The 20,328-nt window shown below is 40.3% G+C and overlaps 1 protein-coding gene and 1 long non-coding RNA gene across 8 annotated transcripts in view; one reads left to right on the forward strand and one right to left on the reverse strand.

Moving 5' to 3' along the window:
• LOC105488933 (retinoic acid receptor beta) overlaps positions 1–20,328 on the reverse strand; it is a 770,293-nt gene that overhangs the window by 163,372 nt on the left and 586,593 nt on the right. The window contains exon 1 of one of the 5 annotated variants that reach the window (XM_011753452.3): positions 6,047–6,858. The exons of 3 other annotated variants lie outside the window; for them this stretch is intronic. In XM_011753452.3, the coding sequence (XP_011751754.1) occupies positions 6,047–6,203 (157 nt within the window). In that variant the 5' untranslated portion in view covers positions 6,204–6,858. Of the gene's footprint in view, positions 1–6,046; positions 6,859–20,328 lie in introns of those variants that run through there. One more of the 5 variants, XM_011753454.3, reaches the window with a different exon arrangement.
• The window catches only part of LOC105488934 (uncharacterized), a 53,944-nt gene continuing 34,511 nt past the window's right edge, over positions 896–20,328 (forward strand). For all 3 annotated transcript variants that reach the window (XR_011619621.1, XR_011619623.1, XR_011619622.1), the window contains exons 1-2: positions 896–1,034; positions 10,434–10,517. This is a non-coding gene — a long non-coding RNA (uncharacterized lncRNA). The remainder of the gene's footprint in view (positions 1,035–10,433; positions 10,518–20,328) is intronic.

Raw genomic sequence — 20,328 nt, forward strand, 5'->3', positions numbered from 1 at the left:
GTTTCAGGGCTGGTAGCAAATGAAATGGCTTTAGCAATGTTGTCATCTGATGCAGATGGGGGTGGGAACTTTGTACTTTCAAAAGTAAACAGAAGGGCGGGCGCGGTGGCTCATGCCTGTAATCCCAGCATTTTGGGAGGCCGAGGTGGGCAGCTCACGAGGTCAGGAAATCGAGACCATCCTGGACAACATGGTGAAACCCCATCTCTACTAAAAATACAAAAATTAGCCAGGTGTGGTGGCACACGCCTGTACTCCCAGCTACTTGGGAGGCTGAGGCAAAAGAATCACTTGAATCCGGGAGGCGGAGGTTGCAGTGAGCCAAGATCGCACCACTGCACTCCAGCCTGGGAGACAGCGCAAGACTCCCTCTCAAAAAAAAAAGCAAAAACATTAAGATTACCAAGGATTAACTCTGACAACGTGAATCCCCTCACATTTTGTTCTATACGGAGAGTTGGCGAGGTTTGTGAGTGGATCATATCTGGTGATTGCTGGATAGCCTGTCTAATGAGACATCAGCAGTAAATTGTTGACAGCTGGCAAACAAATACCTATTCTATGACAATGTGAAATTACAATTATAATCTCAGAATCCACTTTTATTAAACTACTTTATTCCCCCTAGTTTTTCTTTGTTCTCTCCAAAGAAATCTGCTTTTGGAAATCCGGGACATCATCACCCACTATCACCCCTGTAAAAATCAGTTTTCTTCTTTCTCCCTCCCCTGAGCTGGTTCAGTTCTTCAGCTGCTGGGGGAGGCCCAGAGACTCCTGGAATCCCTGAGCCCTGACTAGAGGAAATGCTTGGCCAGGTTGAGTCGCCTTGCTGACGTCAGTTCCTGTTATCCTCGCCTTATCGCGCAGGGGGCAGAGAGTCTTATCGTACTAAATGGCCCCCTTGTAGCTCCCCCACCTTGCAAGGCCAGAGAAAAAGCAAGTCAGCAGTTCCACTGCCTGTTTGAATTCCCATCTAAGAAGCTCTGAAAGCTCAAGACAAAATGCCAGTAGACTTAGGCTCTTCTGCTTCCTAGGTAGAGAGAACTTTTGCAACTTTATTTTTCATTCATTTAAAGGGGTTTGGGGAGTGGGATGGGACAGAGATCATGCTTTTTAATGATGGGGTAAGGAAGCTGGGAATGAAAAGAGGAGAATTCAGGGCAACATATTGACTGATAAGGTTGTGTTATTAGATCTTACAGATGGGGCAGGTTATCTCATCTCCTATTTAACAAGAGGTACTTAGGCCAAGCCACTTACAAGCAGGATACTGATAAATCTGAAACCTGAGTTAACTCTACTTTTCTCCCTCCATCACCCCAGCTCCAACTTTTTAAGAGGAAGCTGGTAAGGGCTGATACAGATTTCTTCATAACAATTTAATTCTACTCCCTCCTCCCCACCCTGTCCACGCACACACAGGTGCTAGAGTGAGAACCACAGCCCAGTCCATTTTGCAAGGAATGCCTTCTATTCACAGATCTATAGTTTGCTACGAAAGCAATTCATGTTCATAAGAATGACCCAGAAACACAAGGCGATCTTCAGACATAATGTAAAAATTAAGCTGTGAGAGCTCTACTTATATTGACTATAGAATCCAAACAAAGACTTTCTGTGCCACTCCTGGGTTCAACGGGCAGCCTAGGAGATGTTGTAATATTAAATATCTGGCATATTTCGATGATTTATGTGGGAACCGTGCAGGACATTTGAAAGTGGGTTATTCTAGAAAATCAGAGATATATGATTGTCATAACTACCCTGTAATTTGAAAGGCAAGATTCTATCTACATTAATATCTTTGGAAAGGTTTTCAGCCAAGATTTTTCTGATTAACCTTCATCAAAAACTCCCATTTCTGAAATAATCTATTTAATTGATAGTTAACTGAATTTATATTAGAACATTTAAAGTATAAAAATGTCATTTAAGGATAAATTTATGGCACTTACACATAACTCAAACTGTATAGAAGATTCTAAGATGTTTTAAAATGAACACTGCATTTATTGTTCAAGTCCTGTGTGACTTGAAAAGAGTTTTGTATTTCGCATCTTGGTTTTTACATCGCAATCTTCTGCCCAAAGAGTAACTTAAAATTCGCAGCTTTTTCTAAATTATTGATTTAAAAAATTATAAATTCCTTGAGAGCAGAATTTATAATCTTTGTTATTTATCATGTATTTCCCTTCTCAGATAGAGTTTAATGATATTTGTGGAATGTATAAAGGAGAAAACAGGTTCTCTTTCCTTTTCAGCCACCTCAAGGCTTAACATATGTTGCAGGTAAATTATAAGCATCTGATATCCAGAAGAACTTTCTTTTATTCTTACGCTTTAGACAAAAGTGCACAATACCCTCGGGTTGTACATATCAGCGCCAGGCTTCTAGAAATGAGAAGGAAACTTCTGATTCAGGCCAGCTAGCCTATCAGAAATAGCCATTCTGGTCATTTATCTATTAAGGAAAAAAGACCTGATTCAATGTAAGGGCTTTACATTATTGGCTGGGAAATCAAATTCTAACTAGAGCTTCCAAATCAATTCCATAGCTTAAGTTTAGGCAAGCAGATGTCTACCTTTCCTACTGTTTGGTTTTTTGATCCATCCTTTTCTGACAATAAAGTTTAAACGTATGCTTTTTCTTTTCTAAGTTGCACATCAATACTCACTCCCTTGTCAAATGTACCAATTTATCTGAATATTCACAATGTGATTTCTTTTTTTCTACAAGGGAGGAAAACTTTGAATCTTTCACTTGTTTTCAAACAACCCTGCCTGCACTCTCTTTGTGATTTAGGGAAAAGTCCCTCTTTTTCTCTTCTTTCTGATGGCATTAGTTACCACTGTCATGTGTCCGAGAAGCAGAAAATTATGTCCTACTTTAGAAAAACAATTGGGCCTTTTCACTGAAATATTTATTCAAAACCCCATTCAATTCATACGGTGGCTGTCAGTCTTTATTTAGTCTTTCTTTCAGAGGGTATCTTTGATTTTGCCACTTTGACCCCAATTTATATCTCACTAGGAGAGGATTTAGATACTGTTTAATACTTAAAATTTGGGTCCCAGAGCTTTGAAAAGAGGCCTTTTCTCATTCCCTAATCAAACATCACTACTGTTTGTTTTAAAAATAATTTCTTCTCATTAATGGGCAAAATCTTATTTCAAAAAGAAAATATATTTTTTTAAATTTTTGCTTTTGACATGTTGAGTAGGGAGAAAAGACAGGGAAAAAGGCAAGAAGTTGTCACACTCGTTATTTCACCGAAGTAACTATATTTAGACCACAAAATATTAAGATTTATCCTATGCCCACTGAGCAATTAATGTTGAAAACATCTGGAGCCGCCTAAAACCAAGATAATCCTGGAGGCATCTGAACAGAAATTCAGTGACTCCTATACCTTCCAGGGGCAGTCGTCAATCGTAATATTTAGACCACATTCCCTTAGTAGTCCCCTAATCCTGACTTTGAATGCTTATAACAAGCAATTCACAGACACTACTACAAATGGCAGCTGGCTGGCATATCATTTTTCTGCCTTTAAAATTAAAAAGCAAATAAAGGGAATATTTTAACACCTTTCAAAGTGAGCTTCTGGCGGTGTGCTCCATGTTCAAAGGTCTTACTTTATTTACTATGCATACACACACACACCATAAAAAAAAATCTCAAAGCAGAAAACAGTTTTGGTTGGAATTTAGTACTTTTTCTTCTTTGCCCACTGTTTCCTCTGTGTTAAAAGCAAAAACAGATCTGCTTCTCGTCAAAATAGCCATTAAGTAAAATGGAAAAGGTTGTGGTTATGTTCTTACTTACACAAATGTAGCCCTAATATGCTTTTATTTCAAAAGTTCTAAGTAGCTATACCACCCTGAACCAAACACTGCGTGGCACAGACATTTGTTAGAATCTTTAAAAAAAAAAAAAAAGTTTTAGTTTTATTTATGCTAAAGACAAAAAAACAAAACCTTAATCGCTAACAACTGACTATCATAAAGTGGTTTATGGAGGGTAAAGCAACTCTGCAATGGCACAAGCAATATTTACATTTTATTCATTTAACCTAAAGTTGGGGTATGGGATTCAAACTCTTGTGAAACTGACCACAATAAGAACTAATTGCCCTGCTTACAAAAATAAGACACTGGAATTTCTGAAATCCCTTTGTCAAATGCCTTTATTTACTTTGTCTAATGCAAGTTTCTTTGATTAGCTAAACTTTGCTGTTATCAACACTTCTTGCTTATCGGCTAGTTTTAGGCGAATGACACATTCACCGCTCGCTCTCCCTAGATAAAGCAAATCCCTTGTTTAACTTGTCCAAGAACAAACAAAGCTTTTCCCCCTACTCTTACAACTTAATAGGCATGTTTGGAGGGTTAATTACAAAAGGAAGAATGTCTACATGTAAAAACTCTATTAGGTCTAATAACTTTTGGCGAGGATCCTGAGCATTTTTTTTTCCTTCTGTTAAAAAATATGTTTCGTTACAACTTTCTCTAAGAAGAAAAAGTTTCAGAGAGCCCCAGTTCCCTGGAATTCCAACAGAAAATGTTCATACTGTTTTAATTGCCACAAAGAGGACAGGTCTGAAAGGTCTCTTCTTGGATTAGAAAATTATTTTGTAACTCAAGTTTCTTTGAGTTCTCCAGAAATAAAATAGGCACCAAAAAAGAAAAGGCATTTGGGGAGCAGCTGAAGATTAAGGCGCCTACTGAAAACGATATTCTTTTTGCCCTGCTTATGGCTCTACAAAATGTTAAGTCAGACAGCCAGGCTGTTGGCATCAAATGGTTATTGATTTTTCAGCTACAAACCTGTTGATTTCCTGGCCCAAGAAGCAAGTCTTTATTCTTAAGAAAAAGTTTCAGAGAGGGCAATTTAAATCCTGTCATTGTCCCCTCTCTCCTTTTTCTTCTCTCTTTAGATAAGCCACCATGTTATTAGGAAAACTCAATTTCTTCCAGTTAAACTTTGACCTCTTTGAAAACAAAGATTTAAAATGTCATTTTCAGGCTAATGCTCCAATGAATTGTCAAATAAAGTACTAAAAACATTTTGATAGATAGCTGAGCCATTTATCTAAATCACTGTCAGGGCGGTACAGCATCCTGCAGGCTCCCACTACAGCCACCCGAAGGTGGGATTTTCTGGGACTCCTGGTCATTTCTCAAGCCTGCAGCCAGGCTACTGTTGACCAGATGCGTACCTCGGCACTGTGTCAGCATCAGATAACAAACTAGTCAATATTTTTTTTTTAAATTGGGCTATCCCACTTATATTTCCTTTCCTTTAACTGATGTCCATGTTCCAGGCTGAATTGCAAGATATGAAAATAATGGATGGCTCAGCCCAAGGGGTGTTCATTGCCAGTAGTTTTCTAGCAAAACAGCAACTTCTTAGACCAACAAAGTGACTTGGAAAGGTGGCAGCAGGGTCAATGCTAAGAAATATTGCCTTTCCTTAGCAAGGAAAACATTGGAAGCGGCAGCTTGAACTGGTGGTTTATGAACTTCGGGAGCAGCAGCCACCTTAATTAAACTAAATTCCTTTCAAGGAAAATGTCATATTTTAATTACTTTGGACTGTTGGAATACACAAGGGGTGGAGGAACCTATACAACTAGTAGCTAATCCAAAGAACAGTAAAGTTAAATTCCACTCTGCACACATTTTAGTAAAAACTGCAAAATGGGTCAAATTGCCCTACTTGAAGAATGTTTTAAAGTCTTGTGGTCACCCTCTACTCCCCACCCCCCACACTTTTATGCATATTTTCAAAATTGTTTTCAACAGACTATAAGGTTGGTAAGGAGAGGAGCATGGGGGCGGGAGGGGTTATTTGGGAAGAAAACATCTAACAGGAAATTTTCAGCAAAGGGAATCAATATGCATGCCAGCATATCACACCCCTTCAGCATTAAATCATTAAATCCTTTGTCTTGCTACCAATGCAGTTTATTTCCAATGTCTTTATTGCATGCAAGAGAGACAATTTTTTTTTTCTTGGTAGAAGAAGGGAAAAAAATAAACCTACATTGAGCAGTGTGCCGATGCTGCCATTCGGTTTGGGTCAATCCACTGAAGCATGCTTTGAGAGCTTTCTCCTGGAGCATGCAGGAAGACGGACTCGCAGTGTAGAAATCCAGGATTTGCCCAGGACTCACTGACAGAACATCCATACAGTCAAACATGATCTCCCCTGCACTGAATGTCTGCAAAAGTGCTTATCCTCTAGGTGTGGAGGCAAATGGCATAGAAAAGTCCACCCAACTCCATCAAACTCTGCCCCTTTTTTGGCACGTAGGCTGTTGGTCTTTTTCCCAGCCCCGAATCATGAATTATGACAGACAAGCCAGCTAAAAGCCTGTAATTGATCCAAATGATCATTTACCATTTTCCAGGCTTGCTCGGCCAATCCAGCCGGGGCGGGGGGTTCTCAGAAAGATCCCAAGTTCTCCTTCCAAGTAAATGCTTGCAAAAAGCCTTCCGAATGCGTTCCGGATCCTACCCCGACGGTGCCCAGACAAACCCTGCTCCGATCGCTCGCGTTCTCGGCATCCCAGTCCTCAAACAGCTCGCATGGGGGAATTCTGGTCCCCCCTTTGGCAAAGAATAGACCCTCCTGCCTCTGAACAGCTCACTTCCTACTACTTCTGTCACACAGAATGAAAGATTGAATTGCCTAATATATGCGAGTGAACTTTCGGTGAACCCTACCCGGGCTGCTAACCTTCAAATGACCCAACTAGTCTGACATCACCAACTCCCAGGATTCTCACAGAGCTTAAAAACTCCCAGCAGCCCTGCAAAAGCAGACAGCCAGCGAGGCAGGCAGCGAGCGCACAAGCCGGCGCTTTCTTTCCTATTTCTCACCTTAAAAACAATACAAGAAGTGCTTTTAAAACGAGCAGGGGAGGAGCCGGGACGCTGCTCCTGGCTCACGTTGAGCACCAACTTCTCTCCCTTTACGCCTTTTTATTTGCGGCGGCTTAGCTTGGAAAACAGTGTTTCCCCGCCGCCCCCCCCCCCACCCGCTCCCGTTCGCCTCCCGCCCACCGCCTCGCCCCCCAGCCTACCCTTTAAATTCCTCTGTGCGCCTTTCTGTCTGTTAAATTCCTTATAACTTATGTATTTTTCCACTCCAGAAAAAAGCACATGCAAGCCCTAAACTGTAGAACAGAGAATGGCTACCCCTTGGGAAAGGCTTGAGTTGGGAAACTTTCCATTCCACAGTCTTTCTCTCTTTCTCCCTCTTGCAAGCCCCTGGCTGAAGTGACTGCATTCGTTTGCTCTGCAATCCAGCTTTCGGGATTCATTTACTTTGAGAAATCCTTTCCAGGTTCTATGCAGCATATGGAGTAGTCAAGAATTAGTTACCCCTGCCCCAAACACACAAGTCACACAGAAAATGAGATTTTAGATCTGGACTTGAAGAAACAATATAGTGGTCAAGAGCATGGACTGGGGAATCAAACTGAACTAGATTCCAATTCCAGGTCTGCCACTTACCAGCTGTGTGTTCTGGGACAAGTATTTAACTTCTTCGGGCTTCAGTTTCCTCCTCTATAAAATGGGCATATAATACTACCCACCTTGGTGGTAACTGGGAGGACAGAAATAACACTTGTATGGTGCTGGGTAAATATCATGGAACAAATGTTAGCTGTGACTCATCCTCATATTGTTCAACTGGGGAAACAATAGCCGGGGGAGATGGGACCCACCCAAGGTCACACGGCTCAGAGCTGTGACTAGAACCCAGCTCCCTAGGATCAAAGTCCAACGTGAAAATTACTTGCCTGTTCCCATATCCTTGCACCCCAAAACGCCATGTTGGTTGGTTGCCTCTCTCATCATACACCTACACACATCCCACCACATAATTAAACACATATTTTGTAAGCTCGTTTAAGTATGACAGTTTTATATTTTGAAGGACCAGTTTTCTCTCGTACCAGCCCCTGCCCAATCCTTTTATTAAAATACAGTAATTTTAAGGGAAAATGATTTTTTAGATCTCTGACACTGACCCAACCTACAGGAAGAAGAGTCTTTCCAGCCAGTCTTAAAACACTGAGAAGTATAGATGCAATATTTACAAATAAACCCAGCCGGATGGAGAGCTTTAAAAGGGAGAGCCAATTTACCCTGCAGCCATTTTGCACAACTTGCTTAAAGGATGCAACATACATCAAAGAAAGGAAACTCTGGGGAGGAATTTAAACACCCTGTCTTCTCCACTGCCTCTCTAGTATTTACTTATAGTTCTCCCACAAAACAGGGCAGGCAAGAGGGTAGGCAGGGAGGGACAGTCTCCTTGCCCAATGCAGGCAAGAGCACTGCTCCAGTCTGCTTTTTGTGGATAGTGTTGGAATGTGCATTGGCATCCAGGCCTTTTAAAAGCCTGTCAGGGGGCACCCCACCCCATGCTGAAACACTGCCCTGTCTAGCGGAGTTGCTAAGTGGCACTTGTGGTGTAACATGAAAAGTATGCATCGCACACACTTACCAAGTCAAAGATCCTTTTATGAAGGTACATTAAAACAATTTTCAGCCCAGCAAGCTCAGTTCTTGCTATTGAAAAGTTCAGGGCAATAAAGGGGTGAGATTTTTGCTGAATCTGTGTTTGTTATTTTTTTCCCCTCTCTTCTCTCTTTTATATGGCCATCATTTTGTAACAGAGACTTATTATAAGAAACCCTTTAACTACAAAGAAAACACACATTTTAAGCAAGGGAACACAGAGGAATTTACAAAACATTTTAACACACTGTCATTAAGGTAGTTGTAAAGATACACAAAGCACTACATTATGTGCCAATTTCTACTTGGTCCATGAGGCTTATGACTCCAAATGCTTATTTAAGGTCCTTAGAGTTCCTTGGAAACTGAGCTCATTTAGACCAGATAATGGAGGGGGATGAAAGTTGTTAGACAAGAGTAGAGGAAGCAGCTATATTGAAAGTACAGCAGGAGAAACCTAAGTGAGAGATGGGAAACATGGCATCACTGACAGGTATGTGTATACAAGGATCTGTTATCCAGGGGAGGCTGCTGCACATTCTTGCTTAACATCTTTTCAAAGAGTAGAGATGCACTGGTCCCAGGGAAGTGAAGATGGGGAGGGATGTCCTCAAAATTCTGTTCATTCTGATTTCTTAAGCTACGGAATCAGCCTCATCGAGGGAGAGCACTGCTTCCAAATTTCTTACCTCTATACTGTATCACTGCACAAAAATAACAACATTAGTGTGTCCCTCCATGTGTGTGGTAAAGGTTGGGCGACTCGATGTTTTCTTTCTTTGTGTAAGAAAATGTAAAATGTGTAATTACCTTAAAGTTCTCAACTGAGAAATGAACTTGGGCCTTGAAATGAATAATCAGTATTTAAATCCCAGTGAATGGAATAGTATGGGTTTCTTATAATGCGACAGTATTCGCTAGTCAATTAATCATTCCTCATCATGAATTAATTATGCTGATAGCAATAATTGGAGCTATTACTTAATCCAAGTATTAATTTATAAAACAGACCCATGATTTAGCCACATGCTAATTATTTCTTCATCAGTAAATGCTTACACTTCTTCAAAACTTGATTCTGCCTCCTAATTCTTCATTTTAAGTAAAATGAAGGAAAGATACATAAATAAGCCACAATTCTTTAAATACATATCCATGTACTATAAAGATTAATGAGTAGGGTAGAAAGTGAAAAATAGACCGATTTGTCCATAATGAAATGTAAACTACTGACACCCATTTTAAACATCAGTCACAGGGTTGGAAGAAACTTTCCCAAATATCTTCTTGTTATGGCATAAAATAACATTCTGATGTGTCATCTCTATTTTCTTTGTGTTTGATCAATGATCTAATAAATGTATTTCCAACCAACAAGCAAACAAAAAGTAAAAACCAAAAGCAAAAGTTTGAGAGCAAAATCCATTTTGTTTCAGAGTAACTGTATATTTGTCAGTGTGACACAGCACATTTGAAACCCATAATCATAAAACAAAAATTTATAGCCAGGGTTCAGGGTCTACATCTGTTTCTCTGGTTTTCGTACAGCAATTACCCACTGGACAATCCAGAAAGAAACACCATGAATCATGCTCTGCAAACATGTTTGAACTGGAGAGTTTTCTGAAGAAAGAGCAGTCGTGTCTGTGCACCAGTATTGCAGCCGGCCGTGTTCAAAATTGGGCTAATACCTTGTGATGTCTAAATAAGAAGATTTTCAGAGGCGCAGACATATCCCCCCACCACAGGCGCAGGCATGCAAAGGGCAGGCAGACACAAGCACAGGGCTGGGGGAGGCGGACACTGATTGTTTTAAAGACATGCCCACCTCTTTCGTGTTGTTTTGGCTTTTTGTTTGTTTTTTAAATTTTCTCCCTGTTAATCCCCTCTTGCCACAGCTCTGCCAGAAGAATAAATGGCTAGTACTGAGTGACATGTGTGTTCCAGCAGGAAAGCCAAGGCAGAGATGTCGCCAGCACGAGGCAAGTATGAGGCTGTTCCCAGGGCTTCCATACTAGCAGGCAGAGCTGCTTTTGTGTTGGAGGGGAGTGGGGGAAGTTCTAACAGTAATAACACATGGAAACTTTGCTTCTGGCCCTTCAGTATGAACACCTGCTCACATAACAGGACTGCTGATATTTGTGGATCTTATACCAAAAGACCCCAATGCGCTTTCCAGATGAACTTGCACGGTGGCTCTGGGCATGAGTATAGAGACTTTTCAGAAACGCTAGAAACACGTCTTCTTCAAAAATGTCTTTCTACTTTGAGTGTTGGCCACCGTGTCCTTCATTTGGCTCCTTTCTCTTCAGCTCTCTGCTTTTTCAGACTTTCCTCCACAAAGTCTTCCCACTTGGTTACATACAAATATTGTTCTCCCAAGACAAGGGCATACTTTTCTCTTTCCATATTTCTGAATTATTTTCTTTAGCGCTTCTGTGCTTTCTGCTGTTGATGACTCATAAAGACACCTCTTCAAGCCCAACAGTTTCCGTTGGTTCCAGCTTGAAAGTTAAATACAAACCCTGCTGAACGCCTCAGTACTGAGCAGTGAGCTGCGAACCATCTTAGCTGACTGTCACTGCTGGTGGTCTCAACATTAGTTTTGGGGAGACCTATCTTTGGCTGTTTCATCTTGTTTACATTTCCCTTTTTAAATCTAGAGCTTTACTTTTTTCCTTTTTTAAAATTTTATTTTCACATTTTCCATCACTCCCTATAAATCTAGATTTAAGTAATACACGCTCATAAAAATTCAAAGTCTAGTCCAAAAGATATAAAGTGAAAAGTAAAAGTTCTCTATATTTATTCATTAAATGTTGAATACCTACAATGTTCCAGGCATCTTAATTGGTGCTGGGCACGTATCTGTATATTTTTATGGGGCTGGGTGCTGTTTGTTGCTATTACACCAGTATTTATGATACATATTGCTCTGCAACATTTTGAAATTTAGCAATATTTCTTGAACATCCCTTCAAAATAAATAGTACATATAGAACTAGCTCATTAAAAAAAATAAATTAGAATCTCTTTACATCAATGCCTTGTATTTCATTTAACCAATGGCCAGCTGTTAGACGTTTAGGTTGTTTCTAACTTTCTAGTACTATTAGGTTGGTGCGAAGAAGCCCTGTAGGCCTGTGCACCAATACACCTGCTGGATAAAATTCTAGTAGCAGTATTCCCAGAACAAGGATTATGAGCATCTTAAAATTTGATGGACACACAAAATTGTACTCCAAAACAGTTATGTGAATATATGTTTCCTTTTTGTTCTAAAAGAGGGGTCAGTAAACATTTTCTGTATGGGGTCTTTGGAAATATTTTAGGCCTTGAGACTATACAGTCTCTGCTGCAGTCGCTCAACTATGCCATTGTAGTATAAAGGAGCCATAGACTGTATAATAAATTAATGGGCATGGATGTACTTAATAAAACTTAATTTACAAAAACTGATAGTGGACTAGGTTTTGCTCATGGGCTGCAGTTTGTCCACCTCTGTTCTAAACCAACATTGAACAATTTCATGAAATTTTACATTGCCTTGTCTCTCCCCTTATAAAACCTAGCTATATACATTTGGGTTTTGTTAACACTTTAATTTTCTTTCCCTTTTAAAAGCTTAATTCAGTTTCAACTTGTGTATCTCATGAAGAATAATTTGGCTCTTTATTATATTATTCATCGAGAATGCATTATATTACTTCATCCAGAATCATCTTTCCTTCTCTCTTGGCTGGTAATTTCTCACTTTTCTACCTTATTGTCTTCATTTCCTTCTATAAGAAGGAGTTTTGGATAGTATCTCTGCCTTCAAAATGTGTGCAGGTACCCCTGTTCTTCCACCATTAAACCCTTCTTTAAAGTCCATTATTTCCATCAACACCCCGCCTCAGTCCCATATATGATGGCAATATTTGAGAGATGGAAAATGTAATGGTGACCCCTGAGAATAAATGCCAATGGCACTACCATGCTACAGCTTGCTTGTGACTTCCCTGTACTATTTCACATGAATTTTGTCTCATCTCAGTACATCTTCCAATAAGCTAAGATTAGATGTGCCACTTAGTTGACAAAGGGCTTAGAAGAACACCTAGACTCTTTTCAAGGATGGAAAGAAGCACAAAGGATTCTAAGAGAGCTTTCCAATTATTTCATGTTAATATTATTAATAAAGGATAATGTCTATAACTGAGATGCCTGCCTTAGTTCCTAGTTCAGCACTTCATTTTTTTAAGATCATATGTATGAACAGAAACAGTCGGCTCTTAAGCTGTGCTGTTTAAACTAATTAAAATTAAACAATTAAAAATGGGTTCTCAGTCACATTAACCATATTTCAAGTGTGCAAAGGCCTCATATGACTGGTGGCTCTCACGTTAATAGGACAGTGCAGACACAGAATGATTCCATCATTGCAGAAAGTTCTATTGCAGCACAGTGCTCTTAAAGGTCAGCTTAATGATTAGAGAGGCAGTGTAACATGGTAGGTGGGGCCACACAGTTTAGACACTGCCTGTGTTTAAACCCCAGCTCTGCTTCTTACTAGCTGTCTGATTAGGCCAAGTTACTTAAAATCTATATTCTCTCGCCTGCAAAATGTAGATATTAATGGTACCTACGTCAAAGGGTGGTGGTAAAGATTAAATGAAGTAATACAAGTAAAAAGCACTTAGAACAGTGCCTCAACTATAGTATTTAGAAAACGTCAGTGCAAGGCTGGGCACAGTGGCTCATGCCTGTAATCCCAGCACTCGGGGAGGCCAAGGTGGGTGGATCACGAGGTCAGGAGATTGAGACCATTCTGGCTAGCACAGTGAAACCCAGTCTCTACTAAAAATACCAAAAAAAAAAAAAAAAAAAATTAGCCGGGCATGGTGGCACGCGCCTGTAATCCCAGTGCCTGTAATCCCAGCTACGCGGGAGGCTGAGGCAGGAGAATCGCTTGAACCCGGGAGGTGGAAGTTGCAGTGAGCTGAGATTGTGCCACTGCGCTCCAGCCTGGGCAACAGAGCAAGACTCTGTCTCAAAAAAAAAAAAAAAAAAAAAGAAAAGAAAAGAAAATCTTAATTCAGTATCTGCAAGGAGAAAATAAAGTCAGGCACACATTGCTCAATACTACTCAAATACTATCTTTACCAGATACGGAGAATTTTCTGTCAACCAGAATGCACATTTCAGGCTGCAGGTGGAGTGGCTACCGGCTGCAAATATACAATTAGGGCAAGTTCTCTAAGAGAATTTGCTGCATATACCTGATTAAGTACTACCACACTGAAGCATTTTTATATTTATATTATAAAGGAAGACGGGTTTCTTTCATTTCACAAAGCACACACTGAGTCAGAATGGCCATGAAATAACTGGCAAGCCCCACCCTGCTGTCCCTGTGGAAGACACAAAATACATCTTATGACGCTGTTTGTTTTGGTTTGTTTTTTTTGCATAAGTCATGTTGAGCCCCAGCACCTGAGGGCTGATGATAGTTAATTAAGTGGCAAAGGCATTGCGTAAGATGGAAGACTTGCATTATTAATCTATGTTGCCTTATCATGTTATCTTTCCACCCATCCATCCACCCACCCACCTACCCATTCATCTACCTGATATCCACCCATCCTTCCATTTACTGATCCATCCACCAATCCATCCACCCTTTTAGTTATCCATACATCCACTTGTTCATATACCCATCTACCTATCGACCCACTGATTCACTCTCTGAACCATCTACCTGTGACCTAACCCCCAAAGGTGATGAAGCAGACTATGGCTTTTTGCAGACAATATATAAAGTAGTGAGAGGGACAAAAGTAAAACTTCTCAGATCACGCATGTATCTTTTTCTAGAATCCTTGAAAAGAATTTTCTGATGAGATGTGCCGCCAGAAATAAGGTCAAAGGCACTGGTCACTAGAGATTTCAGTTGAACAGGTTTGATAAATCAGGTTGTGGCTGGAGAGCCCCTTAGATCTAACTCTGATCTCTAAGAGCATCCCAGGATTTGAAATGCTAATGAAGCCAAGTTCTATTAGCAACACAAAAGTTTCTGACTCTGAGGTAAAGCTAAAAGCCCAAAGGAATTTCCTTCAGATTCTACAGGGAAAGTGAACGTAAAAAGTACAAACACATCAGAGAGGCAGTTGGAGAGGGAATGGAGTTTAAATTCATCCTACTGTCTGACAGAGAAAAAGGCAAATAAAAAGCTCAATGTGATTGAGTGGGAATGATCAGGGTAACATAAAGCCAGATAGAAATCCCAGTGAAATTTCTGTTAGAGAAACAAAGAAACGCATATAAGCACATTACACACACACACACACACACACACACACACGTAATGTGAATACAATGTAAGTATTTTTTGGTGGAAAAAAATAGTTTTTCTCTCTTCTTTCGAACATCAGGGTATAAACCCACCTTCTCAACATCTACTCAGCCAAGAGCTTCAAAAGCTTCTCTTGGAGAGGACATCGTGGTGGCTTCCAATATTAGATTTCTGCATTTTGTTATTGTTTACTTAAGTTACAATTGCTTAAAAAAAGATAAGCAAAGATAATTCAGAAGGCAAGAGTTTCAAAATTTAAGGTAACACAAAAGCATGGGAGGTAAAGAAACGGAAAGAATAGACAGAAATATCAAACACTTTCCCTCTCTGCTTAAGCAAAATGCAATGATAAAATATAAGATCTGCTGCAATGATTCCCAAGGCTTGGTGAACTCAGGGCTTCACACCCAGAGCTACCTCACACAAATTTCTGGGGTGGGGGGTGTATTCAGTTGCATTTAAATCAAGGTCCTCGGGTTTTTATTCCACACACTACATTGTCAGACTGTCTGAGCTGATGGGACATTCCACTTGGTGAACACCAAGGCACCAGAGAACCTTTAGAGAACTTGGTATTGTGTCCGGAATTGGTAGGTTCTTGGTCTCACTGACTTCAAGAATGAAGCCGTGGATACTCGCAATGAGTGTTACAGTTCTTAAAGATAGTATGTCCAGAGTTTATTTCTTCTGATGTTCAGACGTGTTCAGAGTTTCTTCCTTCTGGTGGGTTCGTGGTCTCACTAGCTTCAGGAGTGAAGCTGCAGACCTTCGTGGTATTACAGCTTTTCAGGCGCTGCGTTTGGAGTCGCCCATTCTTCCTGGTGGGTTCCTGGTCTCACTGGCCTCAAGAGAGAAACTGCAGACTTTGGCGGTGTTATAGCTCATAAAGGCAGTGGGGACCCAAAGAGTAAGCAGCAGCAAGATTTATAGCAAAGAGCAAAAGAACAGAGTTTCCACACCATGGGAGTGCACATGAACAGGGTTGCCACTGTTGGCGCTGGCAGCCTGCTTTTATTCCCTTATCGATCCCACCCACATCCTGCTGATTGGTCCATTTTACAGAGAACTGATTGGTCCGTTTTGAGAGGGTGCTGATTGGTGCATTTACAAACCTTGAGCTAGACACAGAGTGCTGATTGGTGCATTCACAATCCTTTAGCTAGACATAAAAGTTGTCCAAGTTCCCACTAGATTAGCTAGACACAGCACTGACTAGTGCATTTATAAACCTTGAGCTAGACACAGGATGCTCATTGGTGCGTTTGCAATCCTTCAGCTAGACATAAAATTTCTCGAAGTCCCCACTTGACTCACGAGCCCAGCTGGTTTCGCCTAGTGGATGCTGAGACAAGCCAGGGCCGTGGGGCAGGTGGGGGAGGGGGCTGCCCATCAGTCCTGCTCCGCTTGCCTGCGCTCCTCAGCCTTGGGCGGTCAATGGGACCGGGCACTGCGGAGCAGTGGGTGGCGTCCGTCGGAGAGGCTAGGGCTGCACAGGAACCCATGGAGTAGGGGAGGCTTGGGCATGGCGGGCTGCAGGTCCCGAGCCCTGCCTCGTCGGGAGGCAGCTGAGGCCCGGAGAGCGCAGCACCAGCAAACCGGGACTGCTGGGGAACCTGGCCCACCCTCCGCAGCTGCTGGCCCGGGTGCTAAGCCCCTCACTGCACGGGGCCTGCGTTGCCAGCTGGCAGCTCCGAGTGCAGGCCAGCCAAGCCCAAGTCCACCCGCAACGACTGATGTGTCCCTCTGAAAGATCTGAGTAAGGTTGCCCAACACCATACTCAAGTCCAGGGGTTGGCAGACTCCAAAGGCCAAATCCAGCCTACCACTTATTGTAAAATAAAGTTTTATTGGAGGGGAGCAATTGCACATTAATTTGTTTATATATTGTCTATGCTGCTTTTGCACAACAACAGAGTTAAGTGACTGCAATGGAAACTGTATGGCCCACAAAACTGAAAATATTTACAATCTGTACCTTTAGAGAAAAAATTTTGCTGACTGTAAGCATTCAGTACCAATCCATTGAATTGGCTTTGAAGATGAACTCTAGCAGCAGTCCTGGAACTGGATAATATCAAAGGTTTCTTCAAGGTCTAAAAGTCTCAATTCAAACACTTCAAGAATCCTCTGCAGTTATTTATTTACTTATTTATGAGACAAAGTCTCACTTTGTTATCCAGGCTGGAGTGCAGTGGCGCAATCTTGGCTCTCTACAGCCTCAACCTCGCAGGCTCAAACAATCCTCCGGCCTCAACCCCGTCAGTAGTTGGGACTACAGGCATGTGCCACCACGCCTGGCTAATTGCTTTTATTTTTATTTTTAGTAGAGATGAGGTATCACTACATTGCCCAGGCTGGTCTTGAATTACTGGGCTCAAATGATCTGCCTCCCTGAGTGCTGGGATTACAGATGTGACCCACTACACCCAGCCTTTGCTTAGATATTGACATGCCTTGTTGCATCTTTTTCTTCAGTTCTTTTTGAATATGTTGCCATAATTAAGACAATGATGACCCTAATTAAAATAGGACTCTAGGTCATGTCCATCACTGTGTGTTCCTTGCCCCAGCATTTTTTATTTATAACCCTACCTGGCATGTATTTATTCTTTACTGTATGTCTATCACAAAAAAAGTAGTCTCTTCGATGGTAGCAACTCAGTCCAGTTCACTGCTATGATCCCAGTAATCAGAACAGTATACAACACATATCATCCCTCAAGGAGTATTTATTGAATGAATGAATAGCACTTCCTGGAAGACACTGACTAGCAGAGCCATGTACAAGTTGGTAGAAATTGAAAAGTTGGAAGAGACTATGATCTACTGTTGTAAGGCAATTAGAATGGCCTCACTGTAAGTAGAACAAAATTAGGACTAATTATTAGAAGACATCATTAAAACAATGCAATCTGATGGCACAGACCTTGTGTTTCTAACTCATAAATGGGGAAATCCAACCTATATAAAGACCAGGAAAAAGGTAGTATTTTCCTAAAAATAGTGCTGGAACAATGGGGTATATATTGCATACAAATGAAACAACAAAAATAAAGGATTTACACCAGGAAAAAGATAGTATTTTCCAAAAAATGGTGCTGGAATAATGAGGTATATATTGCATACAAATAAAACAAACAACAAAAATAAAAGATCCATAACCCACAGCATATGCAAAAATTCACTCAAAATGGATCCTGGACCTAAATGTAAAGCAGAAAATAGGAGAAAATTTTGTGACCTCGCGTTGGGCAATGGTTTCTTAGATATGGCACCAAAGTATGACACATTAAAAAAAACCAAAATAATTTGAACTTCATTATAATTTACAACTTCTATTCTTTGGAAGACTCTGCTAAAAGAATAAGAAGACAAATCATACAGCAGGATAAAAATTATGCAAAGTGTAATCCCAGCACTTTGGGAGGCTGAGGCAGGTGGATCACCTGAGATCGGGAGTTCGAGACCAGCCTGGCCAACATGGTGAAGCCCTGTCTCTACTAAAAATACAAAAATTAGCTGGACATGGTGGCAGGTGCCTGTAATCCCAGCTTCTCGGGAAGCTGAGGCAGGAGAATTGCTTGAACCTGGGAGGTGGAGGTTGCAGTGAGCCGAGATCGCACCATTGCACTCCAGCCTGAGCAACAAGAGCAAAACTGTCTCAAAAAATTGTGCAAAGCATATATCAGATAATGGATTTGTAACCAGAATGTTAAAAATTTCAAAATTCAAAAATAACAAAGCAAGTACCCTTCTTCCAACTCTTACTGGGTAAACAATTTGAACAGAAAGGTCACTGAAAACATTATATATATGGCAAATAAACCTATGAAACAATGCTGAACATCATTAGTGATTAGGTAAACGCTAATTAGGTAAATGCCAATTAAAACCACAATGAGACACCCCTACATACCTATTGGAATTGCTAAAATTAAAAAGCCTGCCATACCAAGTATTGCTGTGAATGTGGAGAAACTAGAACTCTCATATACTGTTGCAAGAAATATAAAATCATAAACCAGTTTGAAAATTTCTTAAAAAGTTGAACATATACTTACCAAGTGATCCTGCCATTCCATTCCTAGGTATTTACTCAGGAGACATTAAGGCATATTTCTATTCAATAACATGAATGTTCATAGTAGCTTTATTTGTAGTAATAACCCCAAACTGGAAGCAACCCAACTGTCCATCAATAGATGAATTGGTAAAACAAATTGTGGTATATCCATACAATGGAAAGCTTCTTGGCAATAAAAAGGAATGAACTATTGATACATGCTACAGCATAAATGAATCTCATAATAATCATGCTGAGTGAAAGAAGACGGATACAATAGTAGCTAATGTATAATTTGATTTATGTAAAGAAATTCTAGGAAATGCAATCTAATATACGTGGCAGAAAGGAAATCAGTGGTTGCCTAGAGACAGGGCTTAGGGGAAAAGGGAGGGACAGGAGGGCAAGATTACAAAAGCACATGGACAAACTTCTGGGTGGTGGTGGTGGTGGATATGTTTATATCTTGATTATGGTAATGGCTTCACAGGTGTATGTGCACGTCAAAACTTACACATTTTACATTTTAAGAATGTGCAGTTTATTAAATGTCAATTACAACTCAATAAGATTGTCATGGAAAATAGTATTGGGCAAAATATTTAACAACCAGTATGCTACAGACAATAATCCTTGAGAATAAATGCAGACCATGCCAGTGTGTTGCAGCTCAATGCCAACTAGCCTTGGTTGCAAAGGTGATCAACTTCATCGGTTATCCGGGAATAAAATGTAAGACCACATGCAGTAGCACTACACATCTACCAAAATGGCTAAAATTAAACAAACAAACAAACAAAAACAAGATACCAAGGGCTGGTGAAGATATGGAGAAATCTAAATTTTCATACACTGCCAGTGGGAATGGAAATTTGCCCAACTATCTTGGAAAGCCATTTTTCAGTATCTACTGAAACCTAATATAGCTTCAAACTCTCATAGCTGATAATTCCATTTCTATGTATATACCCAATAAAAATGCACACATATGTTCATGTAAAAGGCATATACACAAAACATAATCATAACTGTACTAATCATAATAGCCCCAAAGACAAAACTACCCAAATATTTATCAAGAGAATGGATAAAAAATGTGATATATTCACACAATAGAAGACTATCCAGAAATGAGAACAAACAAACTTCAACGATGTGCAATAGAGTGAATGAATGCCACAAACATAAAGTTGCATGATAAAAGACAAAAATACACAAAAAGTACAACTCTGATTCTATTTATATGAAGTTCAAAAAACATTAATGTTTTAGTTAATCTCATTAGAAGTGAGGATATTGGTTACGTTTTAATATATGTTGTTAAAAGTGAGGATACTGGTTATGTTTTAGTCAGGATTTAAGAAAGGCACAAAGGAGCTTTTGGTGTTCTGGTCAC

The sequence above is a fragment of the Macaca nemestrina genome, chromosome 2, assembly GCF_043159975.1.
Source record: "Macaca nemestrina isolate mMacNem1 chromosome 2, mMacNem.hap1, whole genome shotgun sequence".
Classification (NCBI taxonomy): Eukaryota; Metazoa; Chordata; class Mammalia; order Primates; family Cercopithecidae; genus Macaca; species Macaca nemestrina.